At 38.9% G+C, this 27,425-nt stretch overlaps 2 protein-coding genes across 2 annotated transcripts; one reads left to right on the top strand and one right to left on the bottom strand.

Annotated features, from left to right (window-relative positions):
• The first annotated feature begins 690 nt into the window (after window positions 1-690).
• On the top strand, window positions 691-14,556 carry tlk1 (tousled like kinase 1). Its single transcript, XM_014468869.2, is given in 23 exon segments — window positions 691-756; window positions 758-793; window positions 795-834; window positions 6,415-6,536; window positions 6,642-6,713; window positions 8,145-8,220; window positions 8,323-8,366; window positions 8,499-8,594; window positions 8,678-8,764; window positions 8,871-8,963; window positions 9,083-9,193; window positions 9,274-9,410; window positions 9,521-9,709; window positions 10,418-10,484; window positions 10,838-10,935; window positions 11,114-11,195; window positions 11,289-11,380; window positions 11,481-11,570; window positions 11,653-11,822; window positions 11,906-12,041; window positions 12,176-12,287; window positions 12,356-12,463; window positions 13,493-14,556. Coding segments are annotated over 23 exon segments (2,271 nt in total). The 5' UTR covers window positions 691-714; the 3' UTR covers window positions 13,664-14,556.
• Window positions 14,557-15,239: 683 nt separating this feature from the next.
• On the bottom strand, window positions 15,240-26,954 carry gorasp2 (golgi reassembly stacking protein 2). Its single transcript, XM_005799343.3, has 10 exons — window positions 26,735-26,954; window positions 21,776-21,856; window positions 21,477-21,680; window positions 21,308-21,394; window positions 20,474-20,604; window positions 19,295-19,418; window positions 19,057-19,189; window positions 18,850-18,930; window positions 17,943-18,056; window positions 15,240-15,820 (listed from the first exon to the last, which is right to left on the bottom strand). Exons 1-10 carry the CDS (start codon window positions 26,795-26,797, stop codon window positions 15,615-15,617), a joined length of 1,224 nt encoding a protein of 407 aa, XP_005799400.1. The 5' UTR covers window positions 26,798-26,954; the 3' UTR covers window positions 15,240-15,614.
• Window positions 26,955-27,425: the final 471 nt, after the last annotated feature.

The following is a 27,425-nucleotide window of genomic DNA, read 5'->3' as shown; positions in this document are numbered from 1 at the left end:
GATTCATTTAAAAATATGCAGAAATACATACGATTAAAATAAAAATACTTAGAAGATTATGGTTGTATGGCAATATGTGAAAACACTAAAACGGTGTGAATACTTTTGCAAGGCACTGCACATGCCATTTAGAATAAAAGTGATAGCCTCGCTTTATTCTTTTTATTACAAATGAACAGCAGGCACATTTTATGAAGGGAAACTTGAAAGCTGTGGACTGTTGAGTTTTCGGTTACTTTGTTGAAATGTGATTCTTGTTTGTTTGCCTTATTAAATGTATAATGTGTAATAATAATAATAACAACAACAATAATAATAATAATACTCTTATATACTCTTAATAATAATCTTGTCTTCTGATGTCCAAGGTTGATTTATTTTCTACATGTAATTATCAGCCATGATTGTGGACATCGCCACGCACGCTCAGACAGAACGCATCCCCTCCACGAGAAGAATTTTTGCACACGCTGCGTGACGTTTCACAGACAACCACTCGAAGACGGAGAGAGGTGGCCCTGGAGCCCGGACGCTCTGCTTAGGTAAAAAAAAGAGAGGTTTGTGCCCTAAAAGAACAGCAGTTTTCCCGTTTTCTGTCCCTGGTGGTCGGTGTTACCTGTGTGAAAAAAACAACATGCGGTCCACCGCACGGCTCGCTTCCCAGTCCGTGTGAGCGACCTGCGCTGCGGCACCTACAGATAAAAAAGTAGCTTGATGAGAATCCAAAGTAGTGGAAGTTTGGAGGGGACGCCATCTTTGGTCCCAGCTCTCCACGTCCCCAACACGGACTGTGTTTTCAGCAGCATACCACGGCGGGGGTGAAGGCCTCGGAAGGTATCGTTAAACGTATTTAAAGTCTCTACATATTCCCCATTTGGAACTTTGACAGAGGATTAAAGCAGTTCTTCTAAAACTACCGAACAAATTCGGTTCGCGAAAGCTGCTCGGCACTAGCTAACGTTCACAGTGAAGCGTCAGCTTCAAAGTCCATTGAGGCTGTTTGGGCTAGCTTGTAGCACCGAAGACAGGACCGTAGCTTAGTGCCCAGGCCAGTGTTGTAACCTTTTAGACAAATAACCTGCACTGATGCAGAAGAATCTTTGTGGAGGGACACATTTAGACGTTGTAATCGACGCTTGTTTTACAAAACCATCACGTCGTTGGGATGGCTAGCTCTTGAAAACTAGTCAGTTGATGCAAGTAGAACAACCAAGCAGTTTCTGGAAGTGTTAATGTTACATCGATGGAGTCCTAACAAGCAAGGTAAAGGTGTGCAATCCTTTGTGTCCCGATTGTAGCTTTACATACAGAAATTTGGATTATGTTGTATCTAATGATTGGATGTACTTAACGGGACAGGAGTGCATTGAATCGGCTAGTAATTCAGATACATTAGGCAGTTTGAAGATGTCCCTTTGCTATGGATGCTAACATACTGGACGCTTGCTATCCCTGTTTGACCTCATCTCTTTATTTGAGTTTGTGAAACAGCCAAGGGGGATGAAAGCTGTTGTAACTCTGTATTATGTGGCTCTTGTGCCTACTTTAGGGTCAGCATTTTTCACCAGATATTGCGGTGATGGAGGAGTGAGCTGTTATGGCTTCCCCTCTGCTCCTTGTATTATCTCTGTAACATACAGTGATTGACAACAGTGGTGACAACAATGCCACTTGTCATTGTTAAATATGCGTTTCTCCTGCTCTGAAGTTGAAGGTGTCAGTGAATTAGCTCAGGTGTAAACTCTACACTCATATCATGGCTGGGATTTATTTCTGACTCTGATTGAGTCGTCCTTAAACAGGTGGTCAGTCTGCTGAACAGCATGGAGTTAAAATGACATCCACAACAAGGGCTGTAAGGGTTCAACCGCAGGCTCCTGCAGGGGCTTGAAAATAGATAACAGTCATACACTGAGGCCTTGTGTTTGAGACAGAAGGAAATCCTTGATACAAAGCACAAATGTGTATGTGAAATTGGTATGCATGTTCTGTCTAACATTGGGGGGTATTGTAGGGCTCCTTAAGCCTGTTGTGAGTGCTATACAAGTCTGATGTTACATTTTTTCCCAAGAAACCACATTTGTTAATCTAAAGTGTCAAATCATAACAAGTACAGGTGAGAGATACTCAAAAAGTAAAAGAATATTTACACAAAAATTAAATACTGAAATGTAGAGCATCATCTATTTCTCCTGCTGCAGACACAGTTATGTTTTTACAACATTTTTTGGTATTCTGATTGAAAAAAAAAAAAAAAGCTTTGTATCTAAAACGAACTCGCGCTCAATTTAATAGTAACTATAATGTGCTAATTGTGTTGAGTGTTCTCCCTTTTTGCTGCACCGCTGTTTACAGTCTAAAAAAGTACAATGAGCTCATATTATTACATGGTTAATTGGTCAGGCTATCAGCTCAGATAGCCATCCTGTTGTTGGCTTCTAAATAGATGAGTGCAGTTTGTTCTCCTTCTTTCAGCCAGTGGACAAGCAGTCAGTAGCAGCATGTCTGGGAGGGGCAGGACTACTTCACCCAACAGCCTAGAAAAATAACAGTAACTTAGGTCATTCTGGCACATTTTCCTCTACCTAATTAAAAAAGACTTTTAGCATTAAGGAGTGGTGCAGAAAGCTTGACCAATTTTAAAAGTTTAAAGGGGGAAAAATGTAATAACTCAATTTATGTTGTGGTGCATATCACAAGCACCTACCTAATTAGGGGAATTGAAAGAGCAGCTGTTCAGTAAAATATTTTTCAGTTGCTTTTGTAATGAGTTATTAAAGTTTTTTGTTAGTCAAAAGAAAAGGTTGTTTTGCAAAATAAAGCACTCAAGATGTGTTTTAAATATAGCACTTTGCATCAAATGCTGACCTCTTGGTCTTGGCTGATCTCTGTTTAGCAGATCTCACATGACACAGATCTCACGTGTCCAAATATTGCCGAATCAATCGTCATGCTTTTCTTGTTCTTTTTGACAAATAGAGAACACGCACGTTGCATTGGAAAATCCACATCAAACAATCCGAAACTCCACAATATTCAACCTTTTTTAAGTGAGACATTTGTGATGTAGTCCACACAATCTGGACGGCTGAAATCATTGGAACCTGCCGTTGACATGGATCCAAATCAGACACAAAGATTGCAATGAAAACCAGCAAAAGGAAGAGTTTTAGAAGCACCACTTCCCTTGAGGGTTGCTTGAATGCCTACAACAGCTGCTTCCTGTGGATTTTGCAGTTCTTATTTTGGAGATCATCATTAGCAACAGTGAACATACCAGTCATTTATTACCAACATGATTTATATTTGCCAAGTCAAGCTGGTGGAGGTATAAGGTGAAAGTAACGAGCTGAAAATGAGGTATCTGATTTACTCACACACTTATTTTATTCAGGTGTATGCTCTCCTTACAAAATAATCTAAGTAATTGACGGCAGCTTTTTGTTTTGCTTTCGACTTGTGGCTCCTTGAATATGAAGCAAATGCAGACGGTATTCCTGTGGTTAGACAGATGATTTCGACAACAAAATGTGCTGCTGCAGGTTTGATTGGAAGTCAAAGACCTATTGTGGAGAAACGCAACAAGAATAGTTCTTGGGAAGGGGAGGAGGAAATTGAATGGCTGCCAAATTGTTTCCAACATTTTTCTTATTGCACAGGAGGTGGAATTTCTATTGCATTCATCAGGAAATTTTCCAGCGAAGAGATTTGAGGTTTACGGAGGAAACTCCCTAGAATGGTGAATTATAGATACATCTGAAGAAGAAAAAGTGATGCCAAATATGTCCTGGTCTCAAGAGTTCTGCAATTTCACTTTCTGTAATAGTACATTTAAATTATAGTTGTAACATAGAGACCCAATGGTCTTTCTTTCTGTTTTTATTTTGTAGATTTTGGTAAACCTTTAGTTGTGTAAGTTCTGAATACTATTGGTCTTTCTTTGGCTTTGCATTACTTTAATTCAACCAACAATCAATAAGTGTAGTACTTCAGTATTTACAGAGTAATAATTCTTATTTAGCTTTAAAAGAGAATTCATGACTTAACAATGTAGCAATTTAAGTCCTGACTTCTTAAAACATGTTACGTTTTCTGTACATAACAAAATTGTTTGAATTTATTTCTAAATTAATGAACAAAATAATTTGTTAGACATTGAATCTATACTTAATAGGTGGTTCTGTGGATGAACTTAAAGGAAAATAATAATTTTAACACTTGGAAGTGTATTTCATATATTTTTGAGCTCTATTTAAAAGTGGTGGCATGTCATTTATATGTGTTACATCTTGTACTATTATCATTACAAGCAGTTTTCATAGTTGTATGTTATTTGCTGAAATAAGCTTCCTTTGTGCATTACATGCAGAGGATCCAGTTTTTATTTTAGGTATTGTGGGAAATCATGTCCCAGATTATTTAAATCTGTTGTAGAAGTGGCATTTTGTGTGCACATATTACAATATCAGCTTGGAAAATGTATCTAATATGAATTAGATTTATTGGCATTTTACGTCAAACATATTTTGACTACTATTGTTTCTGTCAGTGGGTTCACTGTTGCAGTATCTGTGTCGTGTAGGTATACTGTTATAATTTACCACCTGGACATTTTACAGCAGTAAATCTCAAACCTGCCTCTGCCAGTTTTAGCTGATTCAGATTTTAAAGAGCTAGAAATAAATTATGTTTTCTACTGAAAATTTAACCTAGTAATAAAGGGTTCATAGTGCAAACAAACAAAACAATAGTTTCTCAAAAGCAACTTTCAGTCACAAAATGTTTTACAAATTTAGTAAAACGCTCCATGTTGTGGAACAGGTATATCCGTACAAATAAAACAGAACCACAATAAATGCAGCATTTAGTCCTTTACAGGACGGGTAATAGTTCACAACTTCTTTCCACAAACAAAATTTGGTACATTGTCAAATTTTAGGGATGCATGATACAACGGTAGAAATATTGGTATTGACTGTTTGTCAATTTTTAACATATCAGTATCATCCGATAGCTAAACTGACCCAATATAGACAACCAATGATTATTTCCATGTTGTTGCCGTTTATGTTTCAGGAGAGGGACGAGGTTGGCCATGTGGTATTTTCTTGGTCATGTGACATGACAGTGATGTAGTGCAGGATTGGGAGATGTTTAACAGAAGCAGAGAAGTAATATTAGTGTTGTGTTAGGTGTTTCACTGTGTTGAAATGGCATTATAATGTATATAATATCAAAAATATTATTGGGTATCAATCAGCCCAAATGTCTCTATATAGGTGCACTCCTAATTAATTTATTGTTACTAAAAAATTTGGTTTAAGCAGCATTTTGGTCATGATTGATTCATATTAAGGGGAGAGGCAAGCTCACCTTGTTGCAGAGAGAACAGCCATGTTGGATGGTACAGTAGGTAAACAGGATTTTTGTTTTATTTCAAAAAAGGCAAAATGATTAGTGAGTTGATAATTTAACCTGTTTTTAGCATGTTGTGTTAGTCCAACCATGATTAGCTTTAAAGGGTTAGCCTGACTAGTGTGTATCAGTGTATAAGTAGATTCTTATGTTGATGTTTCCTGATCCGGCATCTTTTAACTGAATATAAAAGGGAAAACTCTTTCTGTTATTTACTGACTGCAATCATAGCAGCATGAACAAACCCAGCATGCCTCAGTAGAAAGTACATTTTCCTCTCTAGGAGCTTTCTTCAGCCTTTGTTTTCTCACAGTTAATTTTATACACTTCACAGCTTTAAGTCTTTGTCCAGCTAAAACAGTTTCCACTTGATATGTTCACTGATCAGAATTAAGATTTGAGTTTCTGACCAGTTGGTTCCTGACTGGTTGCTGAATTCCTTTTATTATTTTCACACTTCTTTATTTTTCCCTCCTTTTAAACACGTCTTGAATATTTCAACCTCTTGAAATGCTGGATGCTTTGCTGAGGCCCGGGTAGCTTTTCAAAATGGTTGTCTCATTAAAGCACAGGTTTAGTGTGCCGGCACCTCTGAGTCTGCAGCAACACAGAATCCCAAGGAGCTCCTGTATCATTCCCACCGGAGCGCAGTATTCAGCATCGCCTAGCAATCGAAAGATTCCTGTTGAACTCTCAGGATGGCAGCGCTTTGTAGCACAGAAAAGGCTGTAACCTCCGCTCTGTTATAAAATAGATTTGATACCTGCAGTATTCTTAACAATATAGGATTGTTTAAGTGTGGGAAAGAGTAAACTGTATTTAAAAAAATGTACAGTTTTTTCCACTGGAGTGGATTTTTTCAGTTCCCTTTGAGAATGGATATAAATGAGTTCTTTGTGTTAATGTTCTTACTACTGATTCTGTGCCATCTGCTCTTTATGGAGCAATGAAAAACTTCAATTAAGTAGACTACTAAATAACAGGTGTTTATCCACCCAGGCACCATGGAGGAGCTGCACAGCCTGGACCCCCGCAGACAGGAACTGCTGGAGGCTCGTTTTATGGGCGGGGTCAGTGGCAGCACAGGGGGAAGCACGTGCAGCACAAGTGGAGGAACCAAAGTGAGTCAGTGTGCTAAGTTGGTTAAAGTGGTGAAGGGTTTGTTTTTTATACTTTTTGGGGTCTCTCAAACTGATTCCAAGCTAAATGTTTTCTGTTTCCTGCAGGGACTGACCAACAATGAATGTTCAAATCATAGTTTTGGAAGTTTGGGATCCTTAAGTGACAAGGAGTCCGAGGTAAGGCAGAAACATTTCAAGTATGGCTTTAGAACCGTTTTACACTCATTACAGTCAGATTGACTAAACTACAATCCCAACTTAATGATCAGATTTTGCATTTAGAGGCACACACTAAATTGAACTGCAGTAGTTGTCACAATAAATGTCAAATCGTATGGGCCATGTATATCTCAGAAATATATGACCAGCTGAATAGTCTTTCTGTCCTATAAATTTCAGTGGCGAACAACCTCTTTGCAAAAGGAAAAAACAATTGTGAAACAAGCTGAACTTCTTTTGTTGAGCCATTCTGGAGGAAAGATGTCGACTCAACAAAGCAGCTGTTTTGTGAAGCTGCAGTTTGGTTGGCAAGTTTGCAATTGGAGGAGGGAAAGTTAGAAAACTCAGGAGGCTGCGGTGGATGACTGACTCAGACATCAAGGCACCTTAGAAAATTCCCCAGCTGTGTTGTTAAAATAAACAATGCAGAATTTCTTAATTTTGATAGTGAAAAAATTATGAATGGACAAAGTGTTCTTAATGCTGGATGTCTTTAAAAAGCTGCTCTTCTAATCATTGACAACTGAAAACTGGATTGTGTTAGTGTTGAGCTTGTATGTGTATCGCCATGCAGTGGTTTTAGTTGGTGTTTTGTTGAAGGGTTTGTGTTTCTCCCAAATGTCAACTGGTTGGATTTTGGATACATGAACAACAACCTAATCTATTTCTTTTTTAAACAAATATTCAAGGTGCCCCTTAGCTTCTGTTTTTGTGATTAAATCACTTCTATTTTAGATTATGTAGATGGATAGCTGTAAACTTTGTATTTTGTTCATTCAGCATTTGGAAGCAGTCACAGTCTGTATAACAGAGTTATGATGAAGTGATTGAGACCACATGTTAAAATACTGCAATATGTGTCACGTTTTGCAATAATTGGATCCATTTTTTTGCTCTGCAAATGCAATTTTCAGTTTTTTAGTTTTCTCTTTAAAGTTAAATAAACACCTCCAGGCTGTTTTTATTGAGTATATTTGGGGATTATGCTTGTGGTCTTTTAAAAATAAAAAATGTTCCAGTAAATCTTTGGTTTGTGCTAAAACTGTCCTGTTTTTCCTCATTTAATTCTGGTCTGATGTAAAAAAGAGGCAGTTTTACTGCATATTTGGTGGGTATATTAAACATACCCAGTATAAAATATATTTTATAAGAGCTGTTGCGGTTTGAAGATTTCACTTTGGCACTTATGGACTTGTTCAACAGAAGTGATCCTGGTTTATGGAAATACTGAACTAATAAGATTACATACAGAAAAATCAAACCCAGATTACAATCAGCAGTGTAAAGAGTTTGGGATTGGCTGCTTGCTCACTAAAGCCTCTGTCCAGATGGATAACAGGTTGGGAGTTGTGTTGTAACAATCTCTTTCTTTCAAATGTCATATTTCAGACTCCAGAGAAGAAACAGTCAGAAACAACTAGAGGCAGAAAAAGGAAGCCTGAGATCCAGTCAGAGAGCAGCCAAGGTTTAATTTTTTTTAAATTTTGGGTCTTTTCTTAAGTAAGTCCAAAATATCTGAGAGAACATTTCTTTTCAACCTAAAAACTTCCTCCTTTTCTCTTTGAAGGAAAATCAGCTGTGCGAGGACCCAAAATAAGTGATTACTTTGATGTAAGGTTGCAGTTTTATATTCCTTATACATTTCTTCACCTTTCATGGCTTGTTTTAATCTTCTATTAATGAGAAGAGACCTCTACGGTTTCTAGATGTGCAACTTGAACAGTCTTCTTTATCGCCTCATAGTTTCAGGGAGGGAACGGGTCCAGTCCTGTGAGAGGCCTCCCCCCAGTGCTCCGCTCACCCCAGAACTCACATTCCCAGTCGGCTCAGGGCGTTGCTGTAAGTCATCCTCAGATCCACATCTTCTTTGGTTGCTCCATTTAATGCAAGTCAGTCTTAAAAATGATCTTCTTCTGTTTCAGGTTAGACAAAATAGTTCTTCTCCTACTAATATGTCTTTTGTGGACCAGATGCCAAATCCAAAGCAACTATCGGTCAAATTTGTTCAGGTGAGGAGGATGGCTGAACTCTTGCATCAATATATCATTTTTAGTAGCTTGTATTAGTATGAGAATCCTCCACTAACATTTCTGTTCTGTTTGTTTTTTACTCTAGACTGACCTTACAGTTTTGAAGTTGGCTGCCCTTGAAAGTACAAAGAACCTAGACCTTGAGAAGAAGGAGGGTAGAATAGATGACTTGCTAAGGGTAAGAGACAAACAGGACAGGTTTCTGATCACATTAGTGCCTAACAAATTAAATAAAGCCTTCCTAGTTTTTTTTAAAAATGTTATGTAGCTGATGTGTTTCCTGATCCTGCTTCTTAGGTAAACTGTGATCTCAGGCGGCAGATAGACGAGCAGCAAAAATTACTTGAAAAGTATAAGGAACGCTTGAATAAATGCATCACCATGAGCAAAAAGTTGCTTATAGAAAAGGTACATTAGGTTTCTTTCTTTTTACAGTTGAGATAATTTGTGAAATACGATGCAAATCATTGTTTGGTATGATTGTTCAGAGCACACAGGAGAAGCAGGCCTGTCGGGAGAAGAGCATGCAGGATAGGTTACGTCTGGGCCATTTCACCACCGTGAGACACGGCGCCTCCTTCACAGAGCAGTGGACAGACGGCTACGCCTTCCAGAACCTCGTCAAGTAAAAACCGTTCACCTTAATCGCTCGACTAAAACAAATGACTTTTAATGCTGGAGATCATTTTGACTTGTGGGCTTTGAAAAATGCAAATCCCATATTTGCATTAACAGGCAGCAGGAGTGGATAAATCAACAGAGAGAAGACATCGAGAGGCAGAGGAAACTTCTTGCCAAGAGGAAGCCTCCGTCCTCCAGCAACTCCCAAGCACCAACCACAAACTCAGAGCCAAAGCAACGCAAAACCAAGGCAGTGAATGGAGCAGAGAGCGATCCCTTTCTAAAACCCAGCCTACCTCAACTGTAAGACTCTGCATGCGGTATCTTTAAAAGTTGTAGCTTGGGTGAAGATTTTATATCTATATTGTTGTAGAAATGTGGGTTTTGCTCTGTACTATGTAACGGTCAGAGTTTCCTATGGAGTCTGAAAGAGGCTGGAGTTTAATATTGGTGTTTTCTGGATAAGTTTGTTAAAAACAAAGTACATTGCCAGAGTGTATTATTTAATTTTCTATGTCTTCCTTTCTGCCTGTGTTACTTCCTGCACTTTTTCCTTTTCACTTTTTTCTAATCTTTTCTATTTTATTACGATTTTCCCGTTAGGTTTCCTATTTCCTTCCTCTCATCTTTTTGTTTTTGTTTTTCTTTTATTTTATCCTTGCTGTTTTCATTTCTTTCTTATTGACCTCCTTATTTGCTTTTGTGCTTTCTCATTTTTCCTGTTTCTTTCTTACATTTATTTTTTAATTCTTAATTTTAGTTTTTCCCTGTATTCTTCCATTCTTTCCAATTTTCCCACTTTATTATCCTCAACTCCTTCTTTCCGTTCCGTTTCCTTTCCCTGCTTCATCTACTTCCTTTTTATTCTTGATTTCTTCTTTTGTTCTGATTAATAGAGCTGCAGTTAATTCACTCAATTCTGGTTTCATACTTTAAGCATTTATTCTTTTCCAGTGAACTGAGAGCTGTACTGTGAGTAATCTCCCCCTCTTTGCCTCTCATCCTGATTAGGCTGACTCTAGCAGAATACCATGAACAGGAAGAGATCTTCAAACTGCGACTTGGACATCTGAAGAAGGTTTGTATGAGATCACATATTTTCCATAATCACTGCATATTGGATACAATATTCTTTTTTTTTTGTTTGGTTGGTTGGTTTTTGCAGCAGTTGGCTTCAGTCATTTTTTTTAAACATGACTGAAGCATTATCTAGTGATAATGATTGAGTTTTAGGTTTCACACTAACATTATTTAGTGTGAAACCTAAAACTCAACTATTAGAAAATAGTTAAATGCTTTGATTTCCCATATTGTTTAAGGCCAATCCAGCAGTTTTACTTTGGCAGGTTGTGATGATCTCCTCTCCTCGCTGTCGGTTCTCTAAAGTTGCCTCTTTGCATTTGTGTGTTTACGTGTTTGAATCATTTATAGGAAGAAGCTGAGATCCAGGCTGAGCTGGAGCGCCTGGAGAGAGTCCGCAACCTTCACATTAGGGAGCTGAAGAGAATAAATAATGAAGACAGCTCCCAGTGAGTCTATATATAATCCTTTGACAGATGCTGCATTGACATTGGAACATAATGTGCACACACAGATACTATCAACATCCACTAAACTGTTTTAAAGTCTGTTATTGCTTGACAAAAAGCTATGTGGAGAATGAGCTGAAATAATAAATGATGTTTTTCTCCCGTTCTCCACCTTAAGATTTAAAGATCACCCCACGCTAAATGAACGGTATCTGCTCCTACACCTCTTGGGTCGGGGAGGCTTTAGTGAAGTTTACAAGGTGGGCTTGAAAGTGTTGCTGTCTCAGATTAAAGACTTAAAGGTCACCTGGTGCTGGGTTGTTTAAATAACATTTACTACATGTGCTCTTCAGGCTTTTGACTTGATTGAACAACGATATGCTGCTGTGAAGATTCACCAACTTAATAAGAACTGGAGAGAAGAGAAAAAGGAGAACTATCACAAGTATGTGGGTCTAACAGGAAACCAATAGTTCATAATCTACTGTGTCTGGACCTCGTTTTTTTTTTGTTTAACGGTGTTAAAACCGCATCATTTTTGCCAGGCATGCATGTCGAGAGTACAGAATACACAAGGAGCTGGACCATCCCAGGATCGTAAAACTTTACGACTACTTCTCACTGGATACAGACACGTCAGTAACTGCCTGGATTCTTGTTCTTTCCGTGGTCTCTTGTTCATAATTTCTCGGCTATAATCATTGACTCATTGAACAGGTTTTGTACAGTCATGGAGTACTGCGAGGGCAACGACTTGGATTTCTACTTGAAGCAGCATAAGCTAATGTCTGAGAAAGAGGCGCGGTCTATCGTCATGCAGATTGTGAACGCACTAAAATATCTAAACGAAATCAAACCTCCCATCATCCATTATGACCTTAAACCAGGTAAACGCGCCGTCTGAACACTTACTGCCTCTTAACGTTTGATCACAGATTCAGTGTTGACCTTACTGTACTTTGACATGCAGGTAACATCTTGCTAGTGGACGGCACAGCCTGCGGGGAAATAAAAATCACAGACTTTGGTCTTTCCAAAATAATGGATGACGACAACTATGGCGTTGATGGGATGGACCTGACGTCGCAGGGGGCAGGAACCTACTGGTGAGGGAAACATGCGGTCTGCATGAAGGCATCATATTATAATACAATGCTGCAATGCTCCCGGTTAAAACAAGTTGTATTTAATGTGTATTTAATGTGTCTAAGACCTTAAACCGTATTGATCTGGTTCAAAGGTACCTTCCTCCTGAATGTTTTGTGGTTGGTAAAGAACCGCCAAAGATCTCCAATAAGGTGGATGTGTGGTCAGTCGGTGTCATCTTTTTCCAGTGTTTGTATGGAAGAAAGGTGAGACAGTTTGATAATATTTGTCTTTTGGTAACTTGAGCCTGAACCAAGTTTTCCCTGTTTTCCAGCCGTTTGGCCACAACCAGTCGCAGCAGGACATTCTGCAGGAGAACACTATTCTCAAAGCTACTGAGGTCCAGTTTCCTGTAAAGCCAGTTGTCAGTAATGAAGCTAAGGTAGTACTGACTTGCTTGTTTTGGATTGTTTTAAGAAGGTGTGTCTTTATATATTTATTATACATTATCTGTATTGGAAAATTTCAAAAATGAATATTTTTCCAGCTCCAAGCAGCCTCGATACAGTGTAGAAGTTCTAAACTAGAAAGATCTGATTATATAAAAATAACTTGACTATATCTTATGTTTGGTTTTAGTATTTGACCTTTTCTTGTTTCAATTATTTGCACTCAAACTGGTTTTTAGATGTCATATTCTAGGCCATCACATGTTGATTTACGATAATTCTATATTAATCAGCATGTTAAGGTACCATCCGCCCTTGATAAAAGGGTGTAGTAAGCCTTTAATTTGATATCTTTTAATACAGCAGTACACACAAAACACAAAAACAAACAAACAACCTAATTAAGATACATTTATACATCAGGGAAGAACAGAATAAATGTTATTTTGTTTTATGAAAATTCCTCTAATTTATTAGACTTTTTATCAAAACCATTTTTATTCATACTTTATTTCCATTTGAGAGTCTGGGAACATTTAATGCATGATCTATTACCACATTTCCAGGAGCTTGGCTTGTTTTCTGAGGCTGTTATCACCTGGTTTATTACTGCATTTATTAGGGTAAAATAAATTACATGGGTAAAAATTTACTCCAGAAAAGGTACTTGGTTCAGAGGCAATGCTTTTTTAAAAATGTACTAGGGATATTTGGATAGAGTTTTGTAGAGGAAGACAGCAAAGTTCTTTAAACTCATTAAAGTTTTTATCAACATATTTATTCAGTCATATCAGTGTAAATTGTCTAAAGCTTGTTTTTTCCCTCAACCTTAAATTAAATAGATTCTAAATTGTTCACTGCTGTTGGTGAGAAAGTTCTCATCAAGACTTGGTCAATGTCAGAATGTATCAGAACCTGTAACTTTTTATTAGAAATGGCTGAAATCAACTCTGCAGTCTAAACTTTAAGAACCCAGACTGGACATCAGTTAATGAACCGATTTTCCTTTTTCCTCTCTTCAGGCCTTCATAAGACGCTGCCTGGCCTACAGGAAGGAGGATCGAGTCGACGTTCTCCAGCTGGGCAGCGACCCCTACCTGCTCCCTCAAATGCGAAGATCGAGCTCCTCTGGAAATCTACAGATGAGCGCTGCTAGCGCTGGCTCAGCCTCATCCAGTCTCATCTCATACTGACAGTTTTGAACTTTATAAGAGAGGCGAAGCAAGAACTCAAGTTGCAACTGTGAGGCTCATCGGGAGGCCTGGACTTGTGACGGGAGCAGCAGAAAGAGCAGGACCGGAGAGCGGGGATGTCTGTTGGCCTCCTCCGACCTGCGCCTGGATTCTTCTCCTTTATCAGGACTTTTATCAGTGGAAGGATGGAGAAGTCGTGTTTTACAGAACGTGTGTTGGGATGGGCGTCCGACAAAAGCACTGAAACTATGTATTTTGAAGAAAATGTGACTGGACACCCCGTAGAGAAGTTGCAGATGAATGGAGCATTCAGTGGCTGAATGGAGATTCGGCTGTGTGCCATTAAGACTGTCCTGCCAGGATGCAAGTGATTCAGCTGCTAGAAGTTAATTTACTGTGAGGAGAAGTGAGTCATCGTTATGTAGAATTAAAGAAATTTCACTATTGATTTGGATAATTGTTCTGTTTTTTGTTTTTTTCCCCCACAAATGTTAGGCTTTAATTTGAGTAACTTAGCCATGGGAATGTAATGTGTAGCATATAAGTGGCATCTAGTGTCATGTAGGCTGGAGCAGCATACTTACATACATTAAATGCACAAAGTAACCAAATGTAGAAAAAATGATGTATAAAACCCTATGCAGGAATATTAACATATAAATTGGAAACTGTATATGCTGTATAGGTGAATTTTCAAATTTCGAGCTGCAGCAGTGATGTGTTAAAGGAGTTAAAAGTTTTCCTGACATAAAATGAGTTTCCTGGAGTGTTTTCATTTTGCTGCTTTGCCGCTCTTACTTTTTCAAGGGCTGTATGTTCCACTTTGGGTACAAGTTGTACAGTTCTGCTTAGAGTGAATAATAAATTCCAAGAAATGGTTGTTTTTCTCCCTCGATGAATGTTGTTGATGACCTGATATCCAATTCCTATCAATATTTACTGGTGCCTTTCAGTGTAGAATATAATCAAAACTAAATTGCACAGGAGAGGCTCAGGCTCCGACAACGGATTAACCGGATGATTGGTTGGATCCAAAACTAAATTCAGTGAAAATCAGATACTTTACAGTAGGTTTTTTTTGTGTTAATTTTTGTAATTATGACTTACAACTCATAAAAACTCACTCTGGTATCCTATATTATGCAGGACCATTAAACTGATTAATACAAATGTCACAAATGTGCTAAAATATAGGCCAACAAATTACAAAATTTGTCCACAATGTCAATTGCTGCTGGAAGGTTTGCTTTTTCCTTCCACACCACACTTTCATCCTTGTAGATGTTCAGTGACTGAACCGTCAGATCAGCGTTGTTGGTAGTTTGATGGTTTTATGGTAGATTTCCTGAGCACAATTTGTCTGAGAAACTAAATGTTGGGTTTTCATTATCTTTACTTCTTGAAATTAACAGAAAAGTTTTGTCTAACAGTTTCTCAAATACTTAGCCACCACGTGTAGTCAAGGCTATGCCACCATCTTCTGGTGATGTGTGGAACTGCATGTTTTTGCTTAAAAGAATCAGGAGGAACCAGAAGAACAGAATAACTGGAGTCAAGATTATATCAAACTTTACTATGTTTTTTTTTTTTGCAATCAAAGAAGGTTTTACAACACTGCAAACAAACCTGAAAAAGAATCCTCAGCAACGTCTCAAGCTTTTTAAATTTTTCTCTTGATACTTTTCAGTAATCTAACCACTAAAATGAAATGATGCTGACAACCGCATTCGAGTTTTCCACATTTTATGATCGGCTTCTGAAGACAAGTGAAAATGCATAGTACCAGCCTTGAGTTATGTCTAAATTCAGCTGAAATTCCTCACATGTATCTTCAGCGTCCTCCAGGAGCTCATATGCAAACATGGTTTAAACGACCAATTTGTCAGCGACTGACTGCTTATGGTGTGGAAGGACTTGAGGGCGAGGTGTCGTCTTTATGAGTCCCCTCGTGCTAAGATGAGTCCACAGTTACAGTGAAATTAATTGCTCCAGAGTTGGGCACCGATGAATGGTTGGGGGCTTTGGTCAGTGAACTGTTCATATGGACGGTGGAAGAGGGATAGATGGCGGTGTGTGAATTAACAGCAACGGGTGGATAAATGAAGTCAGGAGGAGTAACACTGGAAACTGCAGCTGGAAGGTTGAGAGGAGGAAGACCTGCAGAGAGCAACAGAAATAAAAGCTGCATTAGAAGATTTATTTTATCTTTGAGTAAAGAATATGCATCTTTCAAATTCTGACAGTATTTATTAAACAAACCCACCCCTTAGTTAAAAACGTAATCATCCTGCTTGCTAAGTCAGGGGTTTACTATGATTAACCAGGTAGCCTGATAATCGCAAGACCTGTAATATCAATAAAAGACTCAAATGGAACCTGTCTGACAACATGAAGTAGGCCAAACAACTGCAAAAGGAAACAAACAAATGAGGTTCAAAGACATGGAGATCAGTATGGAAAAGGTTACAAAGCCAATACTAAAGCTTTGGGATTCCAGGAAACCACAGTGACAGTCATTTTCCATAAATGGAGAAAAATGTTTATGGTAATAAACCTTCCCAGGAGGCAAAATTACTGGAAGAGTGCCTCTGCAATTCATTCAGGAAGTCACCTAGCAACGCAGCATCTAGAGCTCTGGAGTACGGTGGCCGACAGGTGCAAATGCGCAGCAAAAGAGAAAACATGCAAACAAAAAAGAAGACACCCCCGAATGAAATGCAGCAAACAAAAAGAGAGACGCAAACACCCCCGAATGAAATGCAGCAAACAAAAAGAGAGACGCAAACACCCCCGAATGAAATGCAGCAAACAAAAAGTGTTGAAAACGGAAGTGCTCCAGACCACTAGGGGGAGTCAAAGAAAATAGTATTCATTCCTATGGGACCAGATGCAAGATTCAGAGAAAGAAATTTGAAAGAAAGTAAAGGTATCTCTCTGAATCTTGCATCTGGAAAGTGTGATTATTGTGAGAAGTCTGAAACAATAGAGCATGTTATTTTAGAGTGTTGTAAGTATGAAGAAGAGAGAAGATGCATGCTGAGAGAGTGTGTAGGTATTAAAGAAAGGTTTAATTTAATAGAATTTTTGAGGAGAGATTTCGGGAGTAGACATATTCAAATAATTATTCGGTATCTTAAAAAACAAAGCTATTTCATAGGATATGAGTAGAGCAAGTTGGGTGTGAATGTGTAAAGAATATCAAAGAGGGGTATATAAAGTTATAAGCAAGTTGGATAATATAAGCAGGTGTGTATGTGTGGGGGTATGTTTAATCAGGAGTTAATGGAGGGAAAAGGTAGAAAGTGAAAGTTTATAGACCATCTCGAACCACACTCCATACTGGTAAGTGGCGGTAATGCTACTGTAAGTTTGTTGCCAACCGCCAATAAATACCAAGAAGAAGAAGAAGAAGAATCTTGCATCTGGTCCCATAGGAATGAATACTATTTTCTTTGACTCCCCCTAGTGGTCTGGAGCACTTCCGTTTTCAACACTTTTTGTTTGCTGCATTTCATTCGGGGGTGTTTGCGTCTCTCTTTTTGTTTGCTGCATTTCATTCGGGGGTGTTTGCGTCTCTCTTTTTGTTTGCTGCATTTCATTCGGGGGTGTCTTCTTTTTTGTTTGCATGTTTTCTCTTTTGCTGCGCATTTGCACCTGTCGGCCACCGTACTGGAGGCCTCACTCACCTCAGTACTCATGAATCAATCTCACACAAACTGAGCAAACACGGCATCCGTGGAAGAGAAGCCTCTACTGACAACCTCTACTGTCCCACATTTCCCCCCAAAAACATCCTCTTGTTCCCCAAAACTTCATAAAATATTCTGTGGACTGTTGAGAAAACAAGTGTGTGCACGTTACATCTGATTCAGAAAAAAAAACCTCATACTGACTCAAACATGCGATAATGTGGGGCACTGGTGCTTCAGGACCTAAATGACTTAAGTCATAAATTCTGAAGATCAGAAAATCCTGATTTTGATGATCAGTTTATTATTCGTTTTAGGAGGGAATTTTTCACATATACGCATGTTGTTGTGGATGGCTTTTCTCCGTCAATAAATTGAAAACTTACAAACACAAGATTGCTTAAAAGAATTTTGACTCCATAAAAAATATGACATGCTATTAACTATTTTCAGCAAATGAAAACATTTAAACAAGAGGATGTGTGTGATACAAGCAGCTATTTTCACTGTATTTTTTGTGAAATACAGAACTTCAAGCAGCATTCACAATTATTTAGAATCTAATCACAGAGGGGTGAAGCGTAGCATACCGTCATGCTGTATCCCAAGTCCAGGCGGCGGAACATGACCCACTTCTGGCAAAGTAGCGTTTAGGTTTGGGAAATTATTGAAGGCTGGAATAGCTCCAGGAACGGGAATCAAGCCTGAGCGACAAGAAATCAAAGCAACTTTAGATACAGAGTGGAGTCCGTTTGTTTATAAATACAGCAGCAGTCCCATTTTTTCAACTAACACACAATTTAAGTTAATTGGCAAGGAATCCAAACCAGCAGCAGTTTCAATGAGTGAACAATTTAAACAGCTCAACAGCTCCAAATTCAAAACAAAATACCACCTAATGACTATTGGATTCCTAGAAATATTCAATACAGAATAAAACAGCCCCACAGCATCACCGGGCCAACACCATGCTTTACAGTAGACACGGTGGTTTTGTTCAATGTACGTTTCATTTTCTCTCCTCCAGGCATATGGCTGAGTCAGAGGCTTTAAAATGTCCAGTTTACTACTGTAGGGTTTAGTATGGGCCTTACTGTATGAACTGGAACCTGGGTGGCTGCAGGACCTTTTCAGTCAGTCGAGGGTTTTTCACCACCTGACTCCTCAGGAATCTTACAGCAGACACTGAAAGCTTCCACTTTCTGCACTTTAGCCACCGTTTCTTTAAATTCCAATCAGCATACCGTACTTCCAACAACAACACTGGGAACATTCAGGGCTTTTTGACATCGTTTTCCGTCCTTATCCGTACTCAGCAATGATCTCGCTTCTAAACTTGTTGCAAAACGTTTAACATGTAGTGTAATGCTGTCAATAGCTCTAGTATTCGAGATAATTATATGGCGTAACTAACGAGACACTTAATTCATTTTCTTTAACCGTTTATTCTTTTGTGCAACTTTTGGTTACTTGTGATGTAAAAACAAGCTTACAAACCTGGCTGTGTTGCAGCACCATTTACAGGCAGACGGTGTGATTGCTTGGGAATATGGTTGGGCGGTGGGATGATGGGAATTCCTGAAACAGCAGGATGGTAGTGGAAACATGTCAACGAAAAGGTCAATTTAATATGACTGGTAAATCCAGGATTTGCCAGTAAGAATTTGAAAGAATCTGATTAAAGAATCAGATTCGGTGTTTCACCTGTCGGCGTGTTAACGAGGACAGCCGTTGGCTCAGAGCTGACTGATAAGCTGCTGAGAGGCTGCTCTAATCCAGTTGGAGCAGAAGACGAGACGACAACTGGAACGGTTGGAATGACAGCAGAGAGTTGGACCTGGTAACCAGAATTTCTTTATCTCTAAATGTCAACAAAATCTTGAAAGAGATGAAGCAATGTGTCATTTTTCTGGCTTGAGTTACCACGAACATGTCGCCTTACCTCTGTGTAGCCGTCTTTGGGTATATGAGATGCCTTATGATTCTGTGAAGGGGAACGGGAGTTCTTTTCCTCCTTAAGTGTAGGAATCCTGTGCAGGTAACCAAACCCAATCTTACACCCGAGACTGCGGAAACAGAAATACAGACAAAATAGCAGAACAGCTCAAGAAAGGTTTTTGATTTTTCCAGAAATAAGATGCTGAAACAAACCAAACCCGTAGTGAAACTGAAAGCAAAACTAAAACATTTAACGATTTAACACATTAATAGCTTCAAGTTAAGTTCAGTCACAAAGAGCCACACAAAGAAACTCTAGCAGAAATTTTAACCCAGGAGTTGAAAAGTCTGGGGATTTATGAACAGCAGATAAACCAGGAGTCACACATTCACCTGACTTGTCAGCATTTCAGTCTTCTGTTTATAATAAAATAATTTCTTTTTTTGTTTGTTTTAATGTAATCTTTACTCTGAAAAGTCTGCTTTTCTCGCAAACATGGAAAGCATTCCTTGACTAGTCAGCAGGCGGGTGAACTGGGTCAAAACGATGACGCAGAAAAGTGGGAGGAGTTTTCAAACGCCTGGCCTGCATGACGAGTTTCAAAGGGATGACTATGTCAAAAATGCTGACCACGTGGAAGAGCCTAATATTTAAAACTCTCTGGTTGGTTGAAGACCAGATCTTCCTCCTATGCAGAAGAATCACTGGAGGCATCCACCGTTCCTACTGCTCCAGGAGAAGAGGGCATTTAAGATATGTCTTGCTTGATGCACCAGTTGACAAATAGTATGCAATGTTATACTTTGGTATTTTCTTTGGTCATGCCAAGCTGACAATCCTGCTTGAAGATAAATGACTAATCAGAGGAGTGTCTGTTTCTATTCTTGGCTAAAGATGGGAGAGAAAATCAGATTTCACAATCACTTTCAGAGGAGGCGCCATATGTAACCTGCACCTGCTTTTTGGAATTAGGGGAAGTTTCATTCATGCATCTGGCCCATAAAGATTCAAGTAGAGGAGGCAGACTTGCACCAGAGGCAATTAAGTTTTGTGCCTATTTTTTTTTTTTATGTCTCAGTAAAATGATCAGCAAGGTAATCTCTTCAATGTGTTTTCAAAAAGTATTACCTCAATTTTCCATTGTCAAAAGGCAACGCAGATCATTTTCTCCGCGCATCATACCTGCCATCTCCGCCCCAGTCAGAGTTCGGGGTGATGATCACCTCTCGGCAGTTGTCTGCGTCTGTGTTGTAAACGTAGAGCTTCAGCTCCTTCCCTTCGTGCGCTTCGACGAGAGAGAACAGGTCTTCGCTCTGTTCAGGGAACAAAAGTGCCGGCCAGGTATAGATATGCAGCGAATTTGATCTTAAGTGCCTAGTAAAAGTGTCAGTCCACACAGTAAACAAAGCGGCGTCAGCGTTGTGTTGTTTGGATGCTTTGGTTCAGCAGATGTATTAAATAAAAAAAACAAAGTTGTTGGGAAGATACAGGAGCAATCCTGACAGAAAACCTGTTAGAGCTTCACTTTCAGAAGGATGTCAACCCTAAACATTAAGCCAGAACTACAACGAAATGCTTGAGATCAAAGCATATTCGTGTGTTCAAATGGCCTAGTCAAAGTCAAGACAACCTGTAACTTGAAAACGGTTGTTCTCAGACACTCTTCATCCAATCTGACATTCTTCTTTGTAGAAAAGAATGGGCAAACAATGAAGCGCTGGTAGAGACAGAGCCCAAAAGAGATGGAGCTGCGTTTGCAGTGAATCTACAAAGTACTGACTCGGTACCACTGACTATAAATGCATGCCACACTTTTCAGATCTTTATTTCTATTAAAAAAACAAAAAAAATGTAGGGACCAAAGTATAATTTTAATTTCATTTCAAGATTCTTCACCACTCTGTCTGTCTGAAATGAAATTGCCAAAAATATATTCTGATGTTCGCAGTTGAAGAGTGAATCGTTTTGCAAGCCACCACACAAACGACTTCCAATCAGCATAGAGGGTATATATACCTCACGCATAGCCGTGTCCGCTCCGATTATGTAGTCAACATAGGGCCTCAAATCAGCCAGGCCTGCAGGAGAGTTTGGCTCCACCTCCTCAATAAAGAAACAATACACGCAAACATTAACTCAGTGGATCAGATGGCAAACAGAGCTTCGACGAGACCTGCACACTCACCAAGACGTGCCAAATGTTCTGATTGGCTCGTTCAAAGCTGCAGAAGCGAATGCTGAGCCCCAGAAGGCCCTGGCCGCCCCACGTGTTGCTGGGTGTGATGGTCGTCTCCCGGACAGTTTGCGTCCGGCTGTTGTACAGCAGCATCTTGACCGGCCTCTCCACGTTCACTCTCAGCAGCTCTTTCAGGGTGTCGTTGTCCCTGTTCTGTTACGGACATACGTTAATACTTTAAAATCAGCGTTCAAACAGGGAGACGGTGGCCTGAGCCCTGGACCGGGATGCTTCACATAAACACCTACCAGTCTAGTGTCACAAACTGAGATGATAAAATCAAAGAATGGCTCCAGTCGAGCGTGGTAACCCGGGGAATGTTCCTGCACCTGAAAAGGTCAGAGAGGTTTTCAGTTCAGGACAAGCGCACCAAAGTAGAACAATTAGGAATGAAGATGTACGTCCTTCAAACAGACCGCACATGAAATCCTGTTTGAAATGTGTGTTTTGTATCAAAGCAGCAAAGAGACGATCCAAAATTGAAATCAACAGAGACTGGAGAAAAAAGTTAAAACAGAATATTTAACATTGCATGCGTTTGCGAATTAGTCATTGAAAAACTAGGCTACCTAAATAAATATAGGCAGCCAATTATAGAAAAACAAAAAAAACAAAACACTGTCCATATTTAGAACCATCTTTGGCATGAATTGAATTCTTCACATCAGCCTCTGGCATTTCCAAGAAGCAATCTCGGCTCACTCCGCTTCACCTCGTCGGTTCAGTTCACCGGCGCCTGCGGGGATTTGTTGCAACGTTTCTGTGACGTAATTTTAAAGAGGCTAAGGTCAGAGTTTGGAATGGGTCATTTAAAAAGATTTATTTTGTTCCATTTCACACATTTTTGTTTCACAAATTTGAAAGCTGAAAATGAACTTTGTGAATTATGCCTCACAGTCCATCTTGGACATAAATACATTTTCTGAGATTGAGTTTCTGACCCTTTTGGAAACGTTTTTAAACTTTCTAACTTGTCTTCCATTTGATTAGTTGAATTTGATGCCCAGTGTATCCTACAAACAGTGAATCCTGTCCATAGAGAATAGTTTCTTATTGTTCTTACTTCTTACCTGCTACAGCATAATAAAGACTATTATTCTGTTTTTCCATTTTTTTCCAGATTTGTCACTGAATAGCTTTCGATTTTTGCCTCCACAGTAAATTTATCTTTGTCTTACAGTGTGGCCTAACTTCATTATTACAGCCTTTACTGTTGGACAGCTGGTTTGTCAGCTGACCCTAGTTAACATTGATGAAGAAAGGAAAAAATGTTTCAAACAATGCAAGACACCCTGTTGTCATCTTGATTTGACTGTAAACAATATTAAAATTGCAAGGATCTACTCGGACTGTTATAAAATATGCTGTTATATAAGTATTATGGATTCAGGCTAAGGTAGTAATACATCACTATATTATACTGTTGTTACATACAGTAAAGACTTAAGCACAGTTTTTGGATTCTCTACCAAATTCTTCCTATTAGTAAGTTCAGGTAAAAAAGTAAAAAAAAAAAAGAGAGATGAAAACAGTGGAGTTATTATAAGACTTTTTTGGTATTTAAAAAAAAAAAAGTCAGTTAAGCATCCTGGGTATGCTAATAAATGTCTTAAAGAAGCAAATACAGTTTTGTCCTCTTTGAGTCTGAGAAGCTCTAACTTAATGACCTCAGAAGGGAAACATACAAACCTCTGGGTTAAACATGACTTTGTTTTATGGTGAAACAGGTTCAGGTTTAACTCGTCTGAAGAACAAATAGGCGGTGATGGATGACGGTGAGATGAGCCTCTGAGCAAGTACAGAGGCATCGAGAGAGCTTGAATCCCTAACTCTATCAAGAATGTTCCCCCCTCTTTATTTTAAAGAGCTGAAGATGTTTGAGAATAAAATATCATTGCTGGGTTGTCTACAATCAAAGGATTAGATAAAGTGGATAATCTGCACTATGTCAACAAACCCCACCCTAAGAGTTATAAAGCTTTTTGGGGTCACTTTTCAATTTTCCTCATCAGTTAAAAACAGCAGATCTTTACATGAAGGGGAGCAGGTCAAACTTGTTAAAAGATATTTAAAAAAGAATGAATGTAAATAAAGGGCATCTTTGTCATACATTATGCCGGTGACTGCTAATTTCAGACGGAGACACCTGCCTTACAAGTTTAAAAAAAGAAAAACAAACAAAAAAAAAACCCCGCCCAGTTATTAAATAGTATTTATAAACGCTCTAGTCTTTGTCTATGTTGTCTCTGGCAACCTTCAGTCTGACCAGCAGGTTTTTCTTAGAAAGCAGAGGCCACCTAATTCTTCTCATGCCTCTTTCAATCCCTCATGTGCCTCGAGATTTTTGTAAACGAGGCAAATGTCCTTCCAAATATTTAGTAACCATGTTTTTCTATTACGTGCAACTGATATGATGCTTCTAGTGTGACTAGAAGCGTCACACTAGAGGACCTAGCCGTCGTAAGAAGGAATATATATCTGGGTATCCAAATGTATTTCTCAGAAATTGAGATTTTTTTTTTCTTTTCAAATTACATTTTACAAAACAACTTTCAAAATGAATTTTAAAGACGTAAACTTTTAACAAAATATATAAGGAAAATGCACAGACTTTCATTCGGTGACCTGTTTTCCCCACAGCAATATGCCTGAATTTTTAAAGGTTATATTTTGCAAGAACAGTGCCAAAAAGTGTAAAATAATAATTTTGGTCTGTCAAATACACATTTCGGTTTTTTATATTACCTAATGGCTTAAACATGTTAAACTAAAAACTGAAAAAAAAAAAGACACTTTGCTTTTTATTAGCCAATTTTGTAGCCAAATTAAGCTGGATTTAATAGAAATTGTCTCATAATACCTGAAAACTCCTGTTATATAGCATTGGTCTGTGCTGGTTAATATTATGTCACATATTATATAAGGAAAACAAAATTATCACTCAAACCATGCGAGAATAACGCTGAACTTTACATTGGTATAGTTGTTATCCTGCCAAATCTGATTGAATAGTTGCCATTATTCCTGATATTGTTTCAGTTTTTTCTTCACCGTTTACATTTAAATTTGTCTGAAAGTATGTTGGTATATTATTGTGTACTATTTTAGTATTACATACTAAGCTATGTGTGTTTTTAAAACTCCGACTCTACATATTTCAAAGATTGATAGATTCATTTCTTTATTTTTTTACTTTTGACTATTTCTTTTTATTTTACTTTATACAAGTAAAAAGTTGTTTTTTTTTACCCATACGGTGCATAAAAATTTAAACCATCTGATCTAATAGGTGAGGGAACGTAGGAGATACCCAGATTTGAATATTTAAAAACTTTCTAGCTAGTTTCATTTCAAATATTTGCCATATTGGAAATGAATGTAGGATAGTTAATTAGTTAGAAAAATTCTGACACTATTTCTGTTTGTGCCTTTTATTTTCTCAATTAAAAGAAATATTCTACTGAGGAGCTAAGTGGAGGCTGATGATTGAGGTTTCAGATTATTGAAACCTCAACCAGTAATCCTGATTACTGATTGAGGTCGTGCTGTACAGAAAATGAGACATGCTGGAGATTTTACTTGAGGAAACCATTGCTGTCGAGACTTATTTACGTTCTTCGGCCACGAGAACGAGCCGGTTTGTCTCAAGTTGTTTAGGTGGTCAACAGTTATCAACGCCTCACCTAATGTGCTTTTGATGGACAGAAATAAGACATTTTCTGGTTTTTAAAAATGTGGAATGTCATTCAGTGTTTTTAAAATTAAGAAAATCAAAAACACCTTGGAAAAAAAAATCCTGACCCAAAGGATCATATTTTATGCACGACAGGGTTGCGGGTAACTTTAAATAAGTCACATCAACTTTTTTTTGTATAAAACCTTAGTATAAGAATATATTATTTTGGTGTTGAAACATTGGATATTGAAATCACAGCTGTTGACCTTTATTGCTCATTAGGTTTGGAAATATACATTTATTGCTCCTAAAGAACAAAATAAGGCATTGCCTGCAAAGTGATCAGATTGGTAGACTTCCTTCAATTGGTTCTGATTGATAAAAGGCAGATTGGACAGAAACACGTTTCCCCCCTATTAAGTCAGTTGAACTGATTTGGGTCAGAACAACATCAGCTGGTACCTTAATGTTGTTTCTTATTTACCAAAACTCTTGCAACATTAGGAACAATATGCTTTGATGCAAAGCCCTAATTTTTTGTTTATAATTTTCATGAAGAAAAAAAAATGAATCAAGAGAGACTGACAACATAAGGTAAGCTAAAAGATCTTAAAAAGGATCCCAAAAGGTCCTGATAGGTGTAAATCACGGGTGTCAGACTCCAGTCCTCAAGAGCCGCTGTCCTGCAGTTTTTAGATGTGCCACAGGTACAAAACACTGCAGTGAAATGGCTTAATTACCTCCTGCTTTTGTAGATAAGTTCTCCAGAGCCTTGCTAATGACCTAATTATTCTATTCAGGTTTGGTGCAGCAGAGGCACATCTAAAAGTTGCAGGACTGTGGCCCTTGAGGACTGGAGTTTGACACCGCTGGTGTAAATGATTGAGAAACAGAATCCTTGACATGTTCACATTTACATTATTTTTATCTGACCTTATAGTTTTCTGTTTTTGAGCTCAGTTGTTTTAGTAAGGCTTGACCTAATTCTGCACTGAGTGGGTCCCAATAGGATCTCCAAATGATATTTTGTCCTCAGTCCAGAGTTGGATATGCTCCTCGGGTGCAGATTAAACCATCCCAAGAATCACTACTATTCAGACTAAAGGTGGGGACAAGACACACCTTACTCCATTAGTCATGTAGTGGCCACACCGGTTATTCTGGCATCAAGGAGAATAATGTCCTGAGAGCTGCGAGCCGATGATGAGAACGGCACAAACAGGTCCAACATTTAATTTGATTTAAATTCATAGATGCATTTATTTCCTGACGCACTCCAATGAAATCGGAGCGGACCCTCCACGCCAGCCTCGTTAATCTGCTCCACATTAAAGACGAGCAGCTGTTTTCATTTAGATTCGCCTCTAAAACAACGAGGAAACGCTTTCTATGGCGCATACATCTCCGTATGTGAATCCTCCTCACGCTCCCTATAGAATACAAACCAGCGCACCGCAGTGTGAATGTGCGTCTAATTTCCTAGAGGAGCGTTGATGTTAGCCGGGCAGGCGACCATCACAGCTGCTCTTACCCGAAGGACGTGGTAACCTTCGGATCCTCCGCCGGGGATCTGGACGCTCTGAGAGCCCCCCATGTCCCCCCTGAATCCGACCGCCGCGGTGGGATATTTGCGCTGGTTTTAACTGGCGGCTCCGTCTGGAGGAGTCATGTCGTGATTCCCGTCGTTCGTGGTTCCTGCTGCACTTCCTGTGCTGCAGTCCTCCCTCCTTCCCTGCCAGCTGTGTGATGACAGCATCTCCCGAGCTGTGACGTCACCGACTCCAAAATACGACAAGCAGGTGCATCTCAGTGAATTGCAATAGAGCCGACAAGTTCGAACATGATCAAATTTCATGTTCATACTACCAGCTAATAACCCCCCCGTCCTCCAACATTCAGCTGACACAAGCCCAGTCAAAAATGAAAGCGGATAGAAAAAGGTAATGTCATGACATGACAGCCATCAACACCTTTCAGGTTTGGCCTGAATTGGTCATTGCCAGCGAGGTTTGTTGTTCTCAAAACGTGGTATCCATCCATATTAATGGAAAGTAACGTGGAAGGAAAAAGTGCGAGATAACTGCAATCTCAGGAAGATTGTGAATTTAAACAGTGTCAACAGTTTGGAGTGTCCTCCAAACTGTTGACACTTGAAGTGCCATTTCTTCTCCAGCTGCTTGTCAGCCAGATTTTATCAGCAGAAGCCTCTTACCGAGTGGTTA

The sequence above is a fragment of the Xiphophorus maculatus genome, chromosome 7, assembly GCF_002775205.1.
Source record: "Xiphophorus maculatus strain JP 163 A chromosome 7, X_maculatus-5.0-male, whole genome shotgun sequence".
NCBI classification, from domain to species: domain Eukaryota; kingdom Metazoa; phylum Chordata; class Actinopteri; order Cyprinodontiformes; family Poeciliidae; genus Xiphophorus; species Xiphophorus maculatus.
The sequence above is the reverse complement of the archived record's forward strand: the minus strand, read 5'-3'. Positions and strand labels throughout refer to the sequence as shown.